General features: G+C 34.0%; 1 protein-coding gene and 2 non-coding genes across 7 annotated transcripts in view; all 3 read left to right on the top strand.

Moving 5' to 3' along the window:
* Positions 1-12786, top strand: part of LOC128214989 (uncharacterized) — a 30308-nt gene extending 17522 nt beyond the window's left edge. For 3 of the 5 annotated variants that reach the window (XM_052921723.1, XM_052921722.1, XM_052921721.1), the window contains exons 7-10: positions 3650-3737; positions 3985-4032; positions 7371-7445; positions 7687-12786. In XM_052921723.1, coding sequence (XP_052777683.1) covers positions 3650-3737; positions 3985-4032; positions 7371-7445; positions 7687-7853 — 378 coding nt within the window. In that variant the 3' untranslated portion in view covers positions 7854-12786. Of the gene's footprint in view, positions 1-3649; positions 3738-3984; positions 5429-7370; positions 7446-7686 lie in introns of all 5 variants that reach the window. The other 2 variants (XR_008258017.1, XR_008258019.1) reach the window with 2 other exon arrangements.
* A 10076-nt stretch (positions 12787-22862) lies between these two features.
* Positions 22863-22935, top strand: Trnat-agu (transfer RNA threonine (anticodon AGU)). The gene has a single exon. It is a non-coding gene; the product is annotated as a tRNA-Thr (tRNA).
* Positions 22936-23233: 298 nt separating this feature from the next.
* Trnal-uaa (transfer RNA leucine (anticodon UAA)) lies at positions 23234-23342 on the top strand. The gene is made up of 2 exons: positions 23234-23271; positions 23297-23342. It is a non-coding gene; the product is annotated as a tRNA-Leu (tRNA).
* Positions 23343-23651: the final 309 nt, after the last annotated feature.

Raw genomic sequence — 23651 nt, 5'->3', positions numbered from 1 at the left:
GGCCTGTCCGAACTTACAGTTGCTATGGGTGTTTTGAAGTAGTTCACTTCCACAGGGAATGCCCATATAAAAAAAAACGTTAAACGACTAAGGGGCTAAGGAGTAGGTCATTTTTTTGCCCCCGCTCATGCGAACAACCCTGCCTTACCTTTCGCCTGGCACTCAGTTTCTTGCAAACGGCTAAGTCTGACCCAACCCCGTCAAAGTCTTATCAAAACTTAGGTAGTGGGGACTACAGGTTGAGGAGCAGGTTCCGCTTCAGATATCTAAGCCTGTTGTGGTCTGTCAAATAGCCTCAGCCGCACTGTTCACCATGCCTGTACAAGAAGGTAATATATGGGTTACTGCCGAAGTTGATACTGCTGCTCAGGTCACCAATATATCTGAAAAGGTATTTAAATCCATAACTAACAAGCCTCCGGTATTGGAGCAAATAGAATTAATGACAGCTCATAGAAATATGGCTTTGACTGGCATGGTTGTAGGACAAATAAAAGTCCAACTTGTTGATCGATGGTTTCAAGAAGGACTATATATTGCCCCCAATGGAGTATCAAATGATGTTCGGTTCTGATATTCTTTGAAACCACAGTCAGACGGTACTAGATAAATGGCGGGGTGTTTTGTTGTTTGATGGCATATAGCGACAGTCACAGTTACAAAACGCATGGTGGTTCCCCAACATACTGTGGCAAAAGTACAATGCTGAATTGATCAAGCCTAACCTAGCTATATGTAGAACCAATCGGTAAAACTAGGTTTATTATGCCTAGAGATGGGCAAAATGCCGACACAGAGCCAATCATCTGTTTGGTGAAACTGGGTGACTGAGTGGTCACGAAAGGTATGGAAATTGGTAGGATATATGCAGTTAAGATTGTGGAAGACCGGGTAGAACGGGAGCCAATTTAGGTCCACGTTGCGGAGGTATCAAAATCGAAAATATCCAGTGAGTCTATGCCAGATCATTTGAAACAGGTATTTCAAAAGCCTGTGGTACCTTAAACAAAGGCCAGCAACTTGATTCCGCTCAATTTCTAATTCAGTTTCAAGATGTCTTCGCTAAAGACGAATTTGATCTTGGTAATTACACCCCTGTTGAGAATGTTATTGAAAGTTGTAAATCAAGACAGCTTAAACAGCGCATGCGGCGAACTCCTGTTTGTTTTCCAGTAAGAAGGGGGCTCACTTGAAGGAAATGCTAATAGCCGGAGTTATTCAAAAATCTGCTTCAGATTGAGCCTTGGCCTTAGTATTTATTAGGAAGGATGGTACGGTCACTTTGTACGGAAATGACGTAATGTAAACGTTCACTCACAAAATTACGTCAGAGTAGGCCATTGTTTGCTTGTGTCAAAGACTTGCCCTTGAAACTCAAGTCATTGTATGTGCTGATCTACCCACTTGTTGATAATGTTTGCGTACCACTTTTTTCGTAGCTGCGTAACGCCGACCCGATATCGAATTTATTTTGCCTTTCAGATTCAAAATTGCTACCTTGTTAGTCGGCCTTTACTCTATAAATACGCAAAAGTCCATAGGCGCATTGTCGGGACTACAAGAAGTATATTGTTAGTAATGTGTCTTCAGCCTGTTGTGCAGGAGCGTTGTCTTGAGGAAAGATCAGTTATTCATGACTGTCCGTAGCTCCATTCGCTCTGAAAACATCGACGTGAATTCATTATTTTTTAGCGATGACATTTGTTTTACGTATGTGTTTAGAAATGACGTCGATGTGACTTTCTGTAAATTTACATGATATATAGGGGCCAAATTATTGCATATCTAGCGTTTATATCAGTGAGGACAATATGGCTATCGTTAATTATTCAAGTGTATCCTTAGCGTAGGTAATAAAATATAACAAAATAGCTTTTTAAATTGAAATAAGATTGTTATTTTTAGTAATTTGCTGACAAAATGAAACATGCAACTAGGATATATGGGTGGCAAGTATCGTCATGGTCGGACTTCAATATTCTGTTATATATAATCAGTCCTGGCCATTTTCCACTGTACCTCGTAAAATGCCTAATCGCAAAAACACAAATTTAGAAATAAGCCGAAAGCCAGTACCAAAAAGGGACATTATATAAACACACCTTTAGGTGGACAACAGGTTTCAGTTGTATGTGAAATAATATTGGTTTGAAAATATATTTGAGAGTTTGTGTTTTTGCTGTATTAGTTCGAACACAAACAAATGATCACCTTAAAATCAATTGATTTTGAACAGATTTTGTCGAAGTTCTATCAAGCAATACTTGAAAACAAGCGAATTAAGACTGACAGTCGGTGGTCTAATTAACTCACAAGGTACCTTTCGTCCAAGCTTGCTAGCTGTACGAGAGAGGCTTAAGGTTACCTTTGGTTATATTATTGAGGTATATGTAGATGTATTGCAAATACAGAGATTTATGGAATTAATTTATTAAGGACAAACCAATTGTTGCTTTCGGAGATTGCTAATTTGGGCCTGAATTGATTTTTAATTAAAGTTCATTAGATTATTTGTCATGCAAACATTTCAATAGTACGCTCTGGGAATTAAGAAAATAAGTTTAACCCAATGCTATAACATCTAAGGCTAAGTAATGCAAAACTTGTTGTTGAGCCATTTATGCCGGGCATTTGGCTATGCATTTCCGCCCCACTTTTTAGTGATACGAAATCGCTAATATAGTTTTATCTGTACCAAAGCTTAAATTGTAGGCCTTTAAAACAGTCTTACTTTGATGGGATAATAGAAGAAAACGCGATAGAGCGTTGAAATGGTCCTAGACCAAAATACATGAGTCCTAAGAATTATGTTGTATTGTAAATATTATGCTTTTACACCCAACATAAACAGAAACGCATTTCTATATTCTTTCTTGTCATTGTCTTAAACGGTCAACGTTGTCTGCCTTGATATATGGTCAGAGAACTGTCACATTATACTTCAAATGTCATCTCTTCTCCGAATTCCAGTTTTTGTGTCTATGACATAGGAAAAAGAAACAACAACCGAAATTAAAATGACAGTAATTAAACTTTTAGCATTTTATCTATTTGTATCCAGTAACAACACCACGCTTTGTTTTATGGGCTTTCCTATAACCGGAAAAAGCAATATAATAAATAATCTTCCTTCTAAAATCCCTGCCTCATAAGCGATACCTCAAAACTTGTATCGCCATTCTCTTTCTACCATCTTCTTCACAGCAACAACATAAGTTACTGTCAAAGGTGACTGTACGTCTAATGCTGTGTCTATCTTTCAGACCCTATAGACAAGCTTTATATATCTTAATCCATTTCATAATCTTCCCGAATACAGTTTAATTGATATCAGTCAAATCTTCATAGACGTGTTTTTGTCGAATTAATGTTGTTGTTTTTCTTAAAGAATAAAACCACCTTCCTTACAAAGTACACATATTGACCAGTGTATATAAGATTTACTTTTCAAAATTAAGTCACCTTTGTATTGCCTCCTCAATCTATGTTATTGATCATGTTTCAATCGCAGTTTCGAAAAGAAGGCAAATCTAAGCATTTTATACCATGCATAACAATTCGTTTCGAAGTACAAATAATTTCAAATTAAGTTGCATTTACTATACGAATACAAGGTTTAATGATTGTCATGGTTTTGCATTTTACATAGGATGATATCGAAGAGAAATCCACAAGCCATAGAGATGCGTCTGATGAAAGAAATTCCGGAGAAGGACAAACTGTCGGCGTCCAGGAATGTAAGGAAAGGGATTGACACTTACGTCTTTCAGTCATTTTAGCCATCATTGGAAATGATAAATGTTAAGAAACTGCACACAAACATAGATTTTTGTTTAAACCATTCTATACTTATTGCATATAGATGTTATATAGATGAACTATAATAAATCATTCGTGTTTCCTCAGTTTTAACTTTGATACATGAATATTGTCAGTATCCCGTGTAATACACATTTTTGTTTATTCAATAAACTTCTGTTTCAGCTCGTAAAGAAAGGGGGCCTTTTCCCTTACCACCTATGCAGAGTACAGGTACGTGTACTATTTTACCTTATTCTATAATCACAGTTGTTGTTATTAATATTCCCCAAATGAATGACATAGACATAGAAATCGGAACTTTCGTCCGTTTTTCCGTCCGTTCCTCCACGGTTTCTTATCAATAAAAAATATTGGGCCAATGGACCTCAAACTTGGAAGGCATGTTGGACATGACCAGCAAGTGATCTCTATCGACTTAATATCAGCAGGCTAACGTTGACAATCAAGACGTGTATCATTTAATGATCATTTTGAAATATTATGCCATGCTAAAATGTGAGGTATAGAATAAGTTATTTTTATACTCGTTTTGAAAATAAGCCTTTGTTCTCAAAGAGTTGATGTACGAGGGTTGTCCGGAAAGTTTTGAAGCTGAGGGTATATCTTTTTACAAACTATCGTTAGGTATATCGCAATGCAAATATATTATTCATTTTATTTTATGCACTATTTTTAAGTCGGCTTCTTTTGTAGTCGTGGAAAAACCTGTTACTAGTGCAACCCATGTAGCGTCACACGGAGCACTTTGAAATCAACAATTTCAGAAGCATGGACACTTGCCTTAAATAAAGTAATGCTTAAATACTAGTTCGCAAAATACCACGTCAATACCCCTGACGACAAATAGATGCCTGCAAAATCTCTGTTCAAGGTTTTCTTACGTGTGACCATTGGTAATGATGCCATACAAATACACTAGATTGGTAGATATCAGCATGATTAATATGCTTGGGAAGCCGGATGATCAGCGAGTGAACAGACATGTTCTTTTATCACAATCCTTTTTGTTAATATTGTCTTATTCCTTAATATTCAAAAGTGATTGAAAACTCACAATATTCAAATAAGGTCATTTTAATAGTATCTTGTATACGCAATGGATTGAAATATCGTCTTAGGTATTGTAATAATACGGTAAAGGAAGGTGAGATTGAATCAAACTGGTTGTTACGGCTGACCCGTTAGTATTTGTACTGTTATTATAGTTGCATTTTTACGTGCTCAAATGTACACCTTAATGTTGATAAGCCTATTGATGTGAGTTGTCGAATGTCTAGTTAGTGGATTATCACCTTTGCCCTGTTCGTAACATATTAATTAGTTTGCCTTTTGTGTAAATGCAACATCGCCACACTGTTCCATCAGACAGTACGGATAACAACCAGATTGTTGGAGCACAGTAGGCACTAACCACTCTCTGGTAATTATTTTGAAATAGCGCTGAATGAGCATTTTGTACCTGCGCTACTAAATTGTTATTGGCAAACAATGTACGTTCGAGGCCGGAAATCGTGCATATCACATACATGTTGTTGATTAAAAGTGTTGTTTCATTGAATGTTGCTGGTTAATTATCCTGTGATTAAGACGGAGTAATTACATAACGGTTTGTATAAAATTAAACAGAAAATGTTGTATCCGGATAAATACTAATTTATAATCAAGAAGCTAATTTGCATCTATCAACTTACACAGTGTAATAGTAATACGTGAAGTTTTTGATGATTGGTATGTCTTTTAAATATGCTTATACCTTTAAAAATAGAACAAAACAATGAAGTATTAATAGTTGTACTAGAACATCGTCTTCGTTACCACATATTTAGTATATGAGTATAAATAATATGATCAAATATTTGAAGACAGGAACAACGTTTAACTCCCTCGTCCAGTATAATTCGGCTAAAGTTTATTTAACAATCAAGGAGATTTTTTTCTCCCACCTCAGATAATTAGATCCGATACTTTAACCATGCTGGAAATTCTTATCTTGCCCACGGGCGAAGATAAAATGTCCGTATAAAACCCCTTTTTAATCGTCGCCACATTGTAATTACCTCCCTTGTTGAAGCTTGCGGTGTAGCATTATGGAAACCTTGTCTTGTGGCAATATTTAGAACGCTGATTAATTATTTCTCGCTTCAAATATCACCATTAAACATTTTTCACGCACCTTTCAAGAAATAATGCTTCACTCTCCTTAGAACTATTTTAAGACCGATTAGACTATTAACATAATCTGAATCACTGCGCATATATCCATGACAACGACGAATTATCACATATTCATACGCAATTATTTTCACTAAGCACAAAAGAGTTCCAGCAAAAATATACATTTTTTAGCATCTACCATAGCCGCTCGTGTAAGGTAGGTTCATCCCGACCATTAGGTGCTCTGAATTGTTTCCCTCCGTCTGCAGATAGAGTTGGGATCTCTAATCATAGAAGTACGTGGGTTTTACCTTTTCGTTTTTTATTATTATTTGTTTTATTGATAAGTTTCCTGCATACTTAAGTTAATGCATACTTTGATAAGATTTACCTTTTGCGTTTATCTTTATTAAGGATTGTTGGGATAAGAGTGAGGTTTGTGCACATAAACTGGTTTAACCCCCCAGTAAATTTACATTTTACTGACCGTTCCAAGGCGGTACCTAACAATTCTTGATAAACATACCAATTATTTATATATATATATATATATATATATATATATATATATATATATATATATATATATATATATATATATATATATATATGTATATATATATATATATATATATATAGTATTTATGCACTGTGCCGTTTGTAGAGTTTTGTGCTGTTCTATGTTTCTTGTTTGTGTTCTATGTCTTTGGCGTTTGCCCATTGCCACTAAACCGGGTTTATGTTTAAACTTTTTGCTACTGAGCATGTTTCTGTAGCTTTTTGCATAAATATTACTGTTATTACAAAAATGGTAATCGTGTCTTTCAAACATTTTCTTGAACTTTGCAGCTAAATGTTCGAACATTTTTCAATTATTTTTTAACTGTTTGTTGTTGTAATACTTGATTCGAACTTTCCGGAAAATTAACATAATAATTAACAGATTATCTGGTGAATGTTTTACCCCACCCACGTTACAAAACTTGAAAATACATAGCGTGATCTTAACTATTTAACCTGGCAAAAAGTCTTTATTCAAGCGAATCAGACTGGTCTCTGACAGTATCTGATGATATCATGAAACAAAACTCTTAAACTAAGAAAACTGTTTTTATCCATTGATTATCCGCAATTGTTTTACTTACACGTTCGAAATTTCCACATTTTCATTCAATAATTGGCGGCGTAGTTATTCAGAGTTATTAAAACATAGTCAAAGATGCATTAATAAAAGTTCATTGGTTAATGTTCATAAAAATATTGCAATAAAAATGAATGAATAATAAGCTATTAAAATATCAGAGATCTCTTTATCCACAAACCAGAAAACTCGTGAAATAAAATACATTCTTACATTGAAATGTACAAATACTCTCTATTTCTTTTTTATAAAGCAACATACAACAGCAGCTGTAGACAACAAGACACAGAAGTTGATGACTCTGAGAGCCCATTCATTGGTCTTGAAGGTACTATTAACGATCACTCTTTTTGTAATTATAGGGCATAAATTGTCTGTCTTTAGTAATGACACCTGAAGATCTTAACAGTACTCCTGTTTACAAGATTGTGTAAATGTGGTGTATTGCATATTATTTGAAGGTGGTATAACCACGAACATGTAATGATAATATGGACACATTCAACGAGTAGTTATACATATAAGGAAAGTTATTTGATTGGTTATCGAAAACTATAACGTTATTCTAGGACGTCAAGATCGCAGCTCCTGCCTAGTGTGCCAGAGGCCAGCGAGGGACGTTGTTATCCGACCATGTGGTCATCTGCTTTACTGCTGGGGCTGTGTTGATAGAATGGACAAATGCAGGAAATGTGACAGAGCGATATCTGATAAGATTAAAATAAAAACTGACTAACAATTCAAATTGGTATATGTTATATGGTTTAACCAATATAACAAATCTCATCCTCATATATTAAGAATATTTGTTCCAAATTGATTTGCATACAATTGAAGCATTCTGGCCTTATGGTTGATCTGTCTGAAGTGGTTTCTATTTGACATTAACCATTTGAAAGAAATTAAGTTCACATCCCTCCAGTTTATAAAACTCACCATTTATTGATTTGAAATAATACTATATTATTGAATTATGTTTAGTGAAAGGGCAAACTTACAATGCTTATCGGCTACCATGTTTTTATTTTTAGCGTAAGCAAATTGTATCAAATAAGTCTCATAAAACAATGATAAAAGAAATAGATGCATGTTAATATTTATTCAAATAATTATGTAATGTACCACATTGATTAACTAAAAACATTTCATTAAGAAATTTGATAAGCTACACTCTTATTACAAAACTTTACCACCATCACCCAAAGCATAATTGCATTGAAATTTAATACACATATAGCCTTTGTTAAATGACATAAGAAAAATGTAACTCTATTTGAAATTCACGCCTTCTAGTGAGTTTATGATGAAACATGACAACGGAGAAAATATCACAATGTAATTTCACTATATTTGAAACACTACCAAACAAACTGCAACGTGCACGGTATAATCACTGAGCTTATTATTTATCTTCGATCATATCATTTTTTTAATTGTTTTTCTGTAAAATAAAGATTTATATAGCTCTGATGAATATTACTCTTTCTACGCATAGAATGAGTAATGTATGTACATTAAATAAGGAATACTAAATGACGTAGATGCTATGGCAATGATGCCGTAAAGCTATAGCTTCACTCATACTGGTGGGTGCCAGCATATTTTTATAATGCCTCCAGTATCGCCTGAGAGTACTGTTCCACGTGGTCGTCCCTAAGGCACACGTCTAGTGGTCGTCCCTAAGGCACATGTCCAGAGGTTTGCGGGTAATGTTTCGATTGTAGGCCCAAAGGTGGTGGCCAAACGGATGGACCAAGTTCGCCATTATTATTAGGAATAAACAACCTCGTCTCTGTCGACGTCAGCTCTGTTACTTTTTGAAGGGCCTAGTGCGTTGTGTGCGACGTAATGTGTCTTGTAAAGATGGAAGGGCTGGGTTCAGAATTTGATCTGGTTACATAACCTTCCTATGAGACTTTGGATTGTCATTCATACCTATACCGAACTACAATCTAGACAGACAAGTATGTGACCGACTTGCATTGTGTCTTAGAGTAGTTCCCTAGAATCCCGACTATATCGTAAATTTGACGCATGTAGCGTTTAATATGTGGAGGGTAAATTTTGATGTACATGCCTAACTTGAAGATGGAGTCCCAAAGGCAAGTTGGAAAGGCTTTCGCTATCTGCCTGACAGATTTCTGTAAGCATATACATTTGTTATTTATAGATAAAAAATATTAGATAGATAGATAAGGAATATATGATACCTGGTTAACTCAAATAACACGTGTAAAATAATTAACATTAATAACAACACGAGTCCTACAAAACCCATCATATGGACACCAACACCAAGGATGACTGAAACAAGAGTAAACTTTTATTTCCATTGTGGTCCTCATTTATATCAGATATATTATGATTGAGTGATCGCAAATGGTGTATAAAGGTAGTGTTCTAAATATTAGATGGTTACGTTTAATCAAAATGGAGATATTTAAAATTAAAAATGCCCACCTTAATTTGGAACTGAGTGTAGTATATGTATTATTGTATAATTAATGTAATCAATGTAAATACCATGTTGCCGCGTACGTAATAAACAGAAAATTGCGTAATTGGACCCATGCTTATGGATCATCAATAACCTAATGGATGTATGCACGTACAAAGTCATCATACTAATAGTATAAGGATAACTAAATTATTAGTGTAGTGTTCTTATTGAGCAAATTGTAAAAGGTACATTTAAATTATGTGATGCAAATATCAATATACATATCATAAACAGTAAATATGCACTCGAGTACTATGAACGATATTTTGTACACACTGTTACTTTTTTGTTTTACGAAATACACCCGCACACAAAACAACATTCATATGCTCTCAAAGAAAAAGAGACAAACAATCGCTCTCCTTTTTATGCTTAAGTTTAAATTAAAACAAAACGGGTGATGTCAAATTTCTTTGCAATTCGAATTAATGTATGATTTGTTTGTCTCATATTTACTTCAGGCACAAATTTCTCAAAACTCTTAAGCGTTTTACTTTTAAGTATCATCTAGCCGAAACACTTACTTTTTAAAACAAAAAAAATATTAAAAAAGAGAATATTACAGAATGTGTATAAAACAAAAATAAAAAATGAAAATTAAATAGTGTTCTGAGCCCTTTTTTAAAATCACATTTAAGATTGGCCGAGAAAATGGGACTGGGTCCGTTTCAGTAATGGATGTTAGTAGTATCTAATTATCTTAAATCTGTATAAACGTCACAAATAACAATACATCGTTTTTTCGTAATTTCCTCATCGTCTTGTTCTATTTTAATGTTTGCTTCAGTTAAATGCATACAAATAAGTAGCAAAATAATGTAACTATGGGACTAAGATAGTTTCAATTTACGACTTAAATTGAGTTTCTTTATAAATAAGTAATACTATTAAGAAAACTTTATTATGTTTCCATATTTAAATACGGCACATCATCAGCCAATAAGATTTGCCCGTTCGAAGTTTACCCTTGCAGGACAATTACAGTTTTTGAAACCAGTTCTGGTTGAAAGCCTGCATGCAATATTTCTGCAGGGAAGCAAAGGAAAATACGTGACATGTTGAATATTTAATTGTACTATATGATTGTGTCTTATGAAAGGAAGTACATGAGCCAATTACTGATGTATGTACCCCCGTTTAAATATTAAAAAGACAATGTTAAACATTTGCTTAGTAATTAGACTGTTAAATAGTTCGAATCGTGTTAATATAATTATACCAATCCGATCCACTGGAACTCTTTTAAAGCAACGAAACACCATAAAGTGTCTGTTAATTAAAAATAGCTGTTATTTCATTGAACTGAATTAAAATTGATTTTTTTTATTGTTTTTTCTTGTTATGCTTTAAAACATTTTTGCCCTTGTTGTTTGTTGTTCTATATCTTTTCTGTAATTTGGTTATTTGTTGATATTTTGCGTTATGTTTAGAATTAGTGTTTAATATTGAATATGTTTAACTGTGTTATATTGCATGCTGTTTATGGTGAAGGTGATATTTGTTTGCATTTGTAAATACTAATTCGTTTTACCGATCTATTCAGCAAAGTCACTACTTTTCTGTAGACGGGAATTAGGAGTCATTGCTGGTGTTCTTAGAACGATAATCTTGCTCCCTTGCTAAATTGATAACAAGTGACACATACTCACTTGATTGACTTTTCAGCGATCTAGAAGTAACTTATTCTTAAAGCTACACGTACATGTAAAAGTTGATTTTTTTGTCTGAAAGTAGTGTACGAAAAATAAGTTTGATATCGATGATACCCGTATAAATATATTTCCTCGTGTTATCGTGCATGTCATTAAATTCTGATACAATGTACACATTCCTTGATGAAGTAGTGCAAAAATAGTAGTGAGCAAATAGAATTATTTTAAAGGAACCTGTACTGGTATTCAATATTGGCCTTATTTGGATCTAAGAACGATGTAGCTTATCGGATTACTTGGTATTAATAACTGACCAATACATTTGATTAAGACAACGATGTATTGAAAATAGATTAACACAAGTTACATATTCACTACTTCACCTGATTCGCTTGCCCTTTGTTTACCTCCTTCTACGGTATACAAAATTGATAAATAGTTCTAATAAGTAAATGACGTGTCTGTGAAGTTTAGACTACTTGTGATTTTTTACTGTGACAATGTTTTGCAGAAAAATGCTGGGAGAGGATGCGTTCGTAGAGCACCAGAAAAAAAAACTTGATTGCACACATATGTTCAAGCAACTGCGATTAATAATTTTAAAATCTTCAATTTTGTAGATGAAGAAATTAGTTTTATACACGATTGTTTTGCTCTAGTAAACATAGAAATGAACATATTCTTCAGTTTGGCACGAGATACGTTATTATACAAATAAATAAATCTTTTGTACTAAATGGTATCATCAACCTCTTTACACAACGTATTAATTTATCTAAAGTGTTGTTTTGATTTTAATGCTATTATAAAATGTTTTATACAGTTGAGGTTGTTTCAACACTTCAATCCAATTTGAACAATTTTGTTGGACTGCACTGTTTGGAGAGGATTGCGTCATTCATCATTCTATTTTAGTCGTATTTATTATTATGTTGTTGCCATATCTCTTTATTTTAGCCAGAACTTCTTTTGAAAAATAGTAATAGTATTGTTATTTGTTATAAATATATTTTTTCAACATCTTTGTTTATAGTAGATATATATATACGGATACGAGATTTTTATTTTTTAAATAGATATATCATTAAGACTAAATAATATACATATACCACGTCCGTAACATACATATCATATGTATGGAAAAAAAACTATCAGTATTAATACAGACGTAAAAACGTTATAAAGTACATTTTTTTGAATATGATAACAATTAGCAATGCAGCAAGGTGCAAATAATTGACAAAACAAATTTGAAAAAAAAACTTTTAAGTCTGTATATTTCCATATTCATCAATCTTTCAATTACTTGTGCTATGTGATAAAGAATGGACTAACCTTTTGTTATTTTCCATATATAGTATATAACGTTCTAGATACATTGTACACTTATAGTTCAAGGGTATTCATGCTTTGTTTGAGGTCATTTTCAACATCTTTTGTTTATTTTCGATTTTGTATCAATTTCGTGAATCTTGCTGATTAGCTCATTTATATAATTAAACTATGTTAATTTCTTGTATACAGTCTAGCTATTCGTTTTATCGAGCTCGCTTGCTGTGAGAGAGACATAACTGTCACAATGGCGGTTCCGTGTATATGCGTCCGTGCTCGCGTGCGTGGGTACACCTGGCCTGAACCATGTCCCGTCTGTATCTTGACTACGCATTATAGGATTTTCAAAACAACACTTGCCATTAAAGTGCACTGAGGTGAGATTGCGTTTTGCGCACAAAATTCCAATGTGTGTACCTCAAAGGTCAAGGTCACGCTTAAAGGTCGAAGGCTGGAATGAACCCCGTCCGGGCGTTTTGCGCACAAAATTCCCATGTGTGTACCTCAAAGGTCAAGGTCACGCTTAAAGGTCGAAGGCTGGAATGATCCCCGTCCGGGCTGTTTCTTGACCATGCATTATAGCATTTTCTAATAAACTGCAATGAATGTTCACTCTGATGAGGTGGCGGGTCAAACACAAGACCTATGTGTGAACCACAAAGGTTAAGGTCACGCTTAGAAGTCAAATATTGAAATGATCCCTGTTTGGGCTGTATCTTGACCATGCTTTACAGGATTTTCAAAACACTTGCCATGAAGGTTCACTATGACGAGGTTGCGTGTCATGTCTGAATCTCAAAGGTCAATGTCACGTTTATAGGGTTAAAAACATACTTGCCATGAAGGTTCACGATGAAGAAGCGGCATATCACGTACAAGACCCAGGTCTGTTTCTCAAAGTTCAAGGTCCAAACTTAAAGTCTAAATGTCAAAATGATTCCTGTTGAATAGACTGGTCAAGACTTAACATTGTCCGGGCTATATCTTGACCATGCATTATAGGACTTTTAAAATAACGTGCCATGAAAGTTCACCTTAATGAGGCAGTGTGTCTCTAACAAGACGCAGGTCTGAGCCTCAAATGTCAAGGTCACACTAAGTGGTCGAAAGCTAAAATGAGTACTGATGATTGGACTGTACCTTATATGCGCTACCTCTTAACCAAGCATTACATGATTTAAAAAAAACTTGACATGAAAGTTTATGACGATGAAGTCGTGTTTTGCATACTTCGAAGGTATGTACCTCAAACGTCAAGGTCACTCTTAGAGGTTAAATGCCAACATAAGTATTGTTGAAAGGACTGCTTTGGTCTGAACCTTGTCCGGGCTGTTTCTTTACCTAGCATTTTAGGATTTTCAAAAAAAAGGCCTCGGAGGTTCCCAATGAGGAGGCGAAGTATTGCAGGTTCAAAATATTGTTTAACTCCAAGCTATTTTGTGTTGCAATTGCATGGAAAATCACTATGGCTGTGTCAAAGGCTCTTGCAACGGGCTCGACATGTCGCTATTTTATGATGCATTCATTATATTTTGCTTTACAGTATATAATTAATTGATTGATGTGTTAATTGTGTGGAACGAAATTACATAAATATATATCGTAATAAACTCTTTGTATATAAATGAATATATATAATTTTATTTTTTGTTAAAAGTATATGTAAACAAGTATGTATTAGTGTACTTAACATACACAAAAAGTATGTTCTGTGAAATTGCAAGGTTTAATATAAGAAATGTTTACCTTTTAAATATGTAATTACGATCTACAGTCATATGGCCTAACTGGTTGTCTTTATTCAAACACGTGTGAACAAATACAAATTCTTGCCACGGCTGACAATATTCTGGATGAACGCTGCATTTGAATTCTGTGTTGATTGGTCAGTGGTTTAAAGAAAGGGGTATAATTTATATGGGCCGTACCACCCTGTGCTTTGTTTAAATAAAACCTTGAGAGATGGACAAGAAAAACGGTCACAGATCATTATTTTCTTTCAACCAAAAATATTTTTTCCCGTTATTTAATTATACCAATGCGTCATAATACAAAACAATAGTTTGCTGAGCTGTTTCAAAAACTTTGTTAAATACATTTTTGTTCAAGTTAGGTGTCCACCCGTAAATGAGTTCGATTCATTATCTTTGCCTTCTACATTGGAGACCGGTAGGATGTCAACAGAAACGCAATTATATAAGAAGTCGGTTTCATAAACTTATGTTTTAGAATGTAAGATACAATCACATGTCTTGAAACTTAAATCAATTGTAAAGAAACATCTTTGTGTTCAAGCGCTGTATAATATCCGTTCCATTCCACCTCTATCGCTGGCTCAATCGTTCTGGGGAAAAAAATGAACGAAAGAAACAGGCCAAATGAAAACTAATGGGACAAGCGCTTTTAATATCATTTAAAGATACAGATTAAGACTTGGATATTTCAATAAGAGTTTAACATTTCAAGTAAAAGTCATTAATGAGACAAGTTAAAAGTGTGTTCCAATTTACTATAAAACAATTATTTCACTTTAGGGTACATAAAACTAATTCATTTCCTTATACATTTCAATGTTATTATCAAACTGCAGACTGGATAAAACCTCATGTCTATGACAACTTTCTTTAAATTCAGATCAAATTCAAGCAATGGAAAAGGTATGTCATGTTTATCAAGACAATTTACTCGCTTTGATGTAAAAAAAACGTTATTTTTTCATGTTATCCACGCTGGCTTCATTTTTAAATTATATATATATATATATATATATATATTGTCTGAGTCGGTAATAAAGTCAAATCAATTAAAACCTATTTCACATATTTAACCATTGCCAAGATGCGGCTAAGCGTTGTAATGCGGTGGATTTTCAGCGCGCTTCATGAAAGTTGCTCGGTTGCCCTACTGCGATCATACAGCATACTTGCAAGGAACATGCGATAAATCCTTATATGTCACAAAGGGTTTCCAATGAAATTGAAACGATACTATGTAAAGGAAATGGACAAGGCGCTTTTAGTTCAATTATGTTTTTAGTCCCCAAAACTCTAGCCAGAAGTGAATTGAAATGTATGACTCTCAGATAGAGGTTGCAGACGACACTAATTATGTAGAGTTCTATATAATAGGAAATTAAAATAAAAAATAAAAAAAAACTTGGTTGTGCGATCATAAATCCATTACATACAAATGTTTTAAGAAATCCGATTAGCAAAAACTTTCAAATCAGGAATTTGTATGATTGACACAATAGTCAATCCCAAATGATGCTTTAATTATATTTTATGTAGATAAGCATGGCTGAGTGGCTAAGTCAGTCGTTTAAGGCACCAGTCTTTTCAAAATCTGTGAGTTTTATATGACACTTTAAACAGTTCCAGTTAATTCATTTTAAGCCTTTATAAGGGTAAGAACCTTGAATATTCGCTCAAAAAAGACGATTTTATATGGGATGTTTTTCAAAATGTCTGCACATTTTACAATACAAATATCACTGAGGGTTTCCAAATAAGTTTAAACGAGTGAAAGGTAAGGAAATGGAAAAGGCGCCGATATCTGCATCACTTGTGGGCAGACGTTTAGCGATAATTGCCTAACACAGGCGTAGGGCGCTGGTGGAAAGGTTTCTTATGACATGTTTAGTAAGGTGGGAAAAAGGTCCAACAGTATTGCAATGGTAATGATATCTTTTCTGGCATTTAATTCACTCAAAGCTTGTTTAAGTTATCAGAATTTATGACATGCCTTGTATGGCGAATTTCTAAAACAAAACTAAGCGTATGTTTTGATATGACGTTGTGCAAACAATATTTTTCCAAGCCAAAAGCAAATGAATCGCTTTGTTGTCAGTTTTATTTTCCTTACGAGGATTTAGCGTTTAAATGTAATGTTTAATGACTGATTGAAATAATAACCACACAGATTCATTGAAAGTGATGTCCGATGGATGTGCAAACAAATTAAACTGTTAACATATATCTCAAGAACATAAAAAGTTGCGTTTAGACCCTCTCTGCATTCACGTCCATTCATAACATAAAACAAAGTTCTTTGACGTTGAAAGCATAGGAAATGCAAGTCGAGCTAGCCGTTAAAAAGGGGATTTTAGCCATTTGCAACATTAGCTAGTTCAGTTCATGTTTCTTTGATACATATTGGTATGTGTTTTGAAAAAAAAGGAAGTTATATTCCAAAGATATTTTTGCGTTAAAATCAGTGTATTCAAAGAGCGATGGGTCGCTTCGTCGTCAGATACATCGAGATTTATTTTCGAATTTAATTCGGTGCGGTCAAAACTTGGTGTGGATGAAAACACAAATTCGGAACCCGGTACCCGATTGTCATTTTATCGCGTAACCCGTAAATGCATTTCACGGCGCAAAGTAAAGACGACATAGAATAGTAAATACACGATATCTTTCCGCAAAGAAACCATGTTTCATCTGGAACAAAAACAAATAGAATTTGGAAGTTTTTCATTGTTTGCCAAAATGAAAGGGGAAATGCCATCTGATTAGCTTAATACAAACAATACATTCTAAACAATTGTATGTATTTGTATTGCTGTATTGTATAATTCATTATTGTATTTATTAAATACCAGGTATTTAAATTGTACCCGGATAACCGTCCATATCCTTCTCTGCACAATATTTAAATGTTAAAGATTATGGACAAATAGCAATACTTTTTGGCTCAACAATCTAGACAAATCAAAATAAAAACATAATCGATAGTATAAGCAATAGACATATTCCATTTCCTTTGGGGTGGAAAGCCAGACAATATCAAAAGAGAATCGTATACCAAAATATATTATGGTGGACAAAAAATACAAATTTTACATTGAGTTATTGAATCTGAAGCAGATTGAAGACTATTGCAATCCCTGCAAAAATGAGGTGTTGGTTCTGGACTATCCGATAAGAAGAGATTCCGTCATTTGAATTTTTTTGACTGAGTTAAGGGAACGGGTGACAACACGTATTTTCATGAATCTGATAAGATTATTCGCGATAAAATAGTATTCAGGTCGTCGTAGAAATAACAACAGCTTTTACTCCGAAAAAAACACCCGTAAATTGTAGATTGCAGTACCAACACAAAAGAAAAGGCGAAAATGGTTGTCAATGCGAGTGATATTTATTTCCAAACCGATACAGGTGCCGAGATAAACACAATTCAACAGAAAATTGCAAGACTATCTTAAAGAGCTAAAAAGGTATCGCATCTGAGAATGTGGAACAAGTCTACCGCCACATAATCAAGCAAAGCATCATTGACAGCAAAAATTCAAGGAACAATGAAAAGCTCCAAATGAAATTTGTTGTTGTACCAAAGGAATTAGCCTGCTTACTTTCGTTGAATTACACTGATAATTTCATTGATGATGTGCAATGTCAAGGAGATTTTGGTGATCAAGGAGATGTGAAATCGAGGATATTTGATGATGATTGATACAGTGTATTACCGGCTAGGAATCTTCCTCTTGCCATAAAGAAACATGTCAAACGAGAAATTGGCAAATTGGCGGCAGAGAGGTGTCATAGTCCTTATTACTGAATTGAAAAGAATGGGTAAGCCAGATGGTAGTAACTTAGAAGAGCAACGAACCATTGATGGTCTGTCTAGATTATAAATACGATCTAGTATGAGGCCGATAAAACATCATTTTACATGAGTAAAAGAATATTTTTTTCACTGGCTCATTTTAAAATTAGCGCATAATGGTTTCCCAGTTTTAAGTGTGTGTATTTAACATGTTAAAGTTACGTGATTAGTACACTTACATATACCGACGTTATTTTTAAATTTACTGGGATTTACGTGGTAAACAAACCTAGTAAATTTCGAATTGCAAAAATACCAAAAAACTGCGAAAGACACATGTTTCGTAAGCGATATGATACATCAGTAACTAAAATGCAATGCGTTGTACACAACGATATCAATGTTATGTACGTTTTTGGTAATTTCTTTTTTTTTCTTGCAATCGTACCGTCTGGTGTTTAGTCCCGTTAAACAAAGTCCTTCTAAGTGAAAGATATAGCTTGCCTTTTTTATGATATTGTACCAGAACTGAACGGTGCAAAAATCTTTTTCTAAACCTGATGTCAAAGAAATTTGCACGTACGTCTAGACAATGAGTCAAGTGTTTTTGTTTTTATCTCGAGCGAAATATTTCAACTAAAGTTCCACGAAGCATTGATTGGCATAGATGGGGTTTTCTAATTGCTGATGCCATTATCTTTATAGGATGAAGAGATAAAACATGAAAAACATCACAAAAGGACAAACATTGAATGATGAAAAGCAATAGAAGCACGAGAGATGTGAGGGTGAAGGCAAGAAAGCTGTTGGCAATGAGATACGCTTTTAAGGACGCAAACCACTGCAAAAGAAATCATGACAGATGGAAACAAGACTAAGGCTGTTCTTAACATGGACATTCCTGGTAATGTGGATGGTGTCAAACGATTCTGTGGAATGGTACAATAAATGGCCAAATTCTTGCAATATCTGCCAGAAACACTTGAACCATTAAGGAGCCAGGTCCGTAAAAATATTCATTGGAATTGGACAGATGATTGCACGGAAGCATTGTAAAAGGTACATCACATGCTGACACAAATTGTCTTAAGTCTTAAAAAAACTTCTAGTTTACAGTAGCAAGGATTGACTAGATGTTGTTCTATTACCAGATGATACATCAAGATCATTGAAACTCGCAGAGATAATTGGGCACAAACGGTTATGTAGCGTTATATGTTCTCTACGGTCTTGAACGCTTTGGTGAGTTTACATATGGGCGCAAAGTGACAGCGGAAAATGATCTTGGACCTCTCGAAACATTCCAAAGAAAGTCAGGCTCCAAAACGTCTTTAAGACAAACTAAGGAAACTAATCGCGTATGACATTGAATTTCAATTTGTGGTTGGAACTGTAAAAGGATATTGTTATAGAAGGCACTCTTAGTAATCTGAACTGATCAGAACAAAAGTAAATCGAATCAATATGCTATAGAAGCGATTTATAAAGAAATAAGAGATTAAACCGCGAATGATTATAACTTTGATATATTAATTGACTTTATAATCGATGGATTGCCAATACAGAGGAATGACTTGAACTGTAAAATAAGACCATATTTTTATATTATAGACACTTTAAGTCACCACGGTGGAGTAATATTGAAGGGTGAAGTAGAATCGATACCCCAAATCTTTGACAAAGTTAATAAGGAACTTTACATAGACGTTGATTTAATAGCAACGACAACATCACAACAAGTGATTGAGCAATTAAAAAAGCAATTTTCAAGATTTGGTATTCCAAATAAAATTATTAGTGATGGCGGTCCCAATTTTACATCAAAAGACTTCAATGAATTTATAAAAAAAACTTGGAAAATACTTCGTCACTTGAAATCACCTCAATATTCTTAATCCAATGGAATAACGAAGCTGGTGTTAAAATCATGAAAACATGTTTAAGTGTGCAAACTCTTAGACTGATAAATTTGAAACACTTCTGAACAAATTAATTCTCCAATACACAGGTTAAAGCCAAGCTGAGATGGTGTTTGGTATGTAGGCAAGATTATTAATAGCAATGGTACCAGTTGAGTTAAAAGTAAACAGCTCATATCGCAAGTATTTTGTAAAACAAAGCTTTGAAAGGAAAAATGTAAAACTATTCAACATAGTGTTAGATACTGGTTATGTCCCTGAATCTTGGACACATGGAATTATTCAACCAATATTTAAAAACAAAGGAAGCCCGCTAGGCGCAGAAAATTATAGGCCGATCACACTTTTAAGTTGTTTAGGTAAGTTATTCACCGGTGTTTTAAATACGCGTCTACAAACATTTGCTGAAAATAAAGACCTTATAAATGATTTTCAAGCTGGATTTTGCTCAAACTACTCAACAACCGATAATATGTTTGTGCTGCACTGTTTAATACAAATATTAAGAGCTAAAAAGAAGAAATTATTCTGTGCGTTTATTGACCTCAAAGCTGCATTTGACTCTGTCTGGCGTTCAGGTCTTTGGTCGAAACTTATTTCATATAACATTGCCATTGGTGGTAAATTTCTAAAGGTCATTAAAAATATGTATAATTCCATTAAATCGTGTGTTAGGGTTAATGGTGAGTCGTCTAACTATTTTGCAAGTAATATAGGGGTCAGACAAGGAGAAAATCTTTCTCCAATGTTATTTTCCCTGTTCCTTAACGACCTGCGCGAATTCTTTAATACTAAAGAGCTTAATGGCATCGAAATCAGTGAAAATCAGTTATTGTCATATATGAAAATATTTATACTTTTGTATGCTGATGACACAGCAATTGTCTGTGAAACTGCAAATGATTTACAAGATTGTTTAAATGCATATTATGACTACTGTCTTAGATGGCATTTAAAAGTAAATATTGATAAAACAAAGATTGTAATATTCTCATCTGGTAGAATGACAAATCACACTTTCCAATTTGACAATATGGACATAAAAACTGTGAAAGGTTACAAGTATCGAGGAATATATTTTAGTCGTTCTGGATCTTTTCTTTCTGCCAAAAAACATATTGCAAACTAAGCTACAAAAGCAATGTATTGTCTGATAAAAAACACTAAATCATTATACCTCCCAATAAATATGCAAATTGACTTGTTTGATAAGCTAGTTAAACCAATACTTCTTTATGGATGTGAAATATGGGGTTTTGGAAATTTGGAGTTATTGGAAAAAGTACAACTTAAATTCTTGAAGCACATTTTATGCCTTCGATCCTCAACCCCAAACGCAATGGTGTATGGTGAGACTGGTGTATTTCCTATACGAATTGACATAGAAACGCGGATGGTTAAAGTTTGGGCACACCTAGTACAACCTTCGGAAATAAAATTGTCTACCAAACTTTACTATGCGATGTATTGTCTTTAGGATGATCTTCAAAATAACAGGAGTCAAAATAAATTAATCTAGATAAATAATATTAAAACTATGTTAATAAAAACAGGAATGTATGGAATTTGGTTATCACATACATTTACTAATTGTAGATGGTTAACTCTCTCAGTATCACAAAAGTTAAAAGATTTGTTTATAACTGACTGGTACAGTACATTAAACACATCCACAAGCTTCCGATTTTATAAAACATTTAAAGAAAAGTTTGAAATGGAAAAATATCTTTATAACACCTATGACATAAATACAAAAAGTTATGCAAAATTACGAATGAGAAATCACAAATTACCATGTGAAGCTGGTCGATGTAGTAATGTCCCATACGAGAATAGAAAATGCACGCGTTGCAATAGAACGATAGGTGACGAATACCACTATATAATAGAACGTCCTGATTTTTTAAATCTGAGAAAAACGTTAATAAAACCTGTATTTTATGTTACACCAAGTTATGTTAAATTCCTAAACCTTTTTACAAGTACGAATGAAAATGATTTTAGGAAACTATCAATATTTGTTAAACACATATTAAAATCGTTTACCACTTAGTGTTAAAAACTGTTCATTATGTAAACGTATATCACTCGTTTATTCGGCGTATTAAATTGGAGAATTCTCCCATGCTATATACCTTAAAAGAACATACTCTTCCGGAGAATTTTGATAATTGGCATACTGTTGATTTTTCTGTTTTAAAATGATTAAACTTGACATAATTTTGATTCTGATTATTGATAATTGTAATTCTATTTGTAATTTGAAACTCAATGTATCGTTCCTTTCAGACAACATTAACCTCATTGTACACTTTGTTTTCATATTTGTATTTACTATGTGCCTGCATAAAGCCTCGTTATACTTAGCACTTATAATATCCTCATGTTTGTAAACTCGGTTTGCATTGAGTGTATGAATAAACTTTGAAACTTTGAAAGGAGTGCAAAAACCAGACTAAGGTGCAGAATGAACAATATGCTTACTTTAAACATCAGCCAAACAAAGAAGCACATAAAGGCATACTAAATAATGCTGCCAATCCCAGTTACACCGTGACAACCAAGGAGTGTACCAACTACAGAATAATCGAGATATCTGAAAGTTTTGTGTGATATTCGTGTAAGAAGGAAAATGCGTGAACATTTGTGAAATGTTGCACGTGAGCAATATTGGGGGATAATAATCAACATGCTTCTAGTTATGTATAGTAAGCTTTATTATAAATATATTATCGAAATGACTTGTAACACTACGTGTACGAATATAAAACATGACTAAAGTATAAAGATATGGCTCCATAGCTCAGTGGCTAGAGCGCCTGTCTAGTAAACAGGAGGTCGTGGGTTCGATCCCCACTGGAGCCTTTTGAACCAATTTTGCGATAAGGGTTCGATGTTTAAATTCATATTTTAGATACAAACCATTTATTTCAAAGCCATGACGATCTCTCTCCTGCTAACGGTCGGACAAAATTTGCTTTAATCATCAACTAACAAAATAGAAAACAAACTAACAAACATTTCAAAACGGAGCAACTCCTGTTCTGTTTGACGATCTCTCCTGCTAACGGTCTGACAAAATTTGCTTTTATCATTAACTAACAAAATAAAAAATTAACAAACATTTGTAAAAGGAAGCAACTTTATGTTCGACATATTAGTTGTCAGGATGGCCCACTGGTCTAAGGCGCCAGACTTAAGGTTTGTATCATCTTCATAACGAGTGTTCTGGTCCACGTATGTGGGCGTGGGTTCGAATCCCACTTCTGACAAACACTTTTTGTCAGCATTATATTTGCAGCCTTTTCCACGAAAGAAATCTTGGTTTGGATTTAGAATAAGATACTTACTACTTATGCCTAAATAGAGCTTCACATTGTATTTTTGTGGTACATGGTCGGATGTTGAAGAGTCCTCCAGGGTTACGTTTGACACAAGATGAATTTAATTAGATCTACAATGGGATTTACTAGGCACTGAATTATCATGGGTAGAACCTATTAGGGATTTGTTTGACATTGAATAGTCGCAAATTTGGCAAACATGTGGTTAAACCAAAAACAGGTTAAACCGCTCTAAAT

The sequence above is a fragment of the Mya arenaria genome, chromosome 13 (assembly GCF_026914265.1).
Source record: "Mya arenaria isolate MELC-2E11 chromosome 13, ASM2691426v1".
In the NCBI taxonomy this organism is placed as follows: Eukaryota; Metazoa; Mollusca; class Bivalvia; order Myida; family Myidae; genus Mya; species Mya arenaria.
This window is presented reverse-complemented; position numbering and strand designations above follow the sequence as displayed.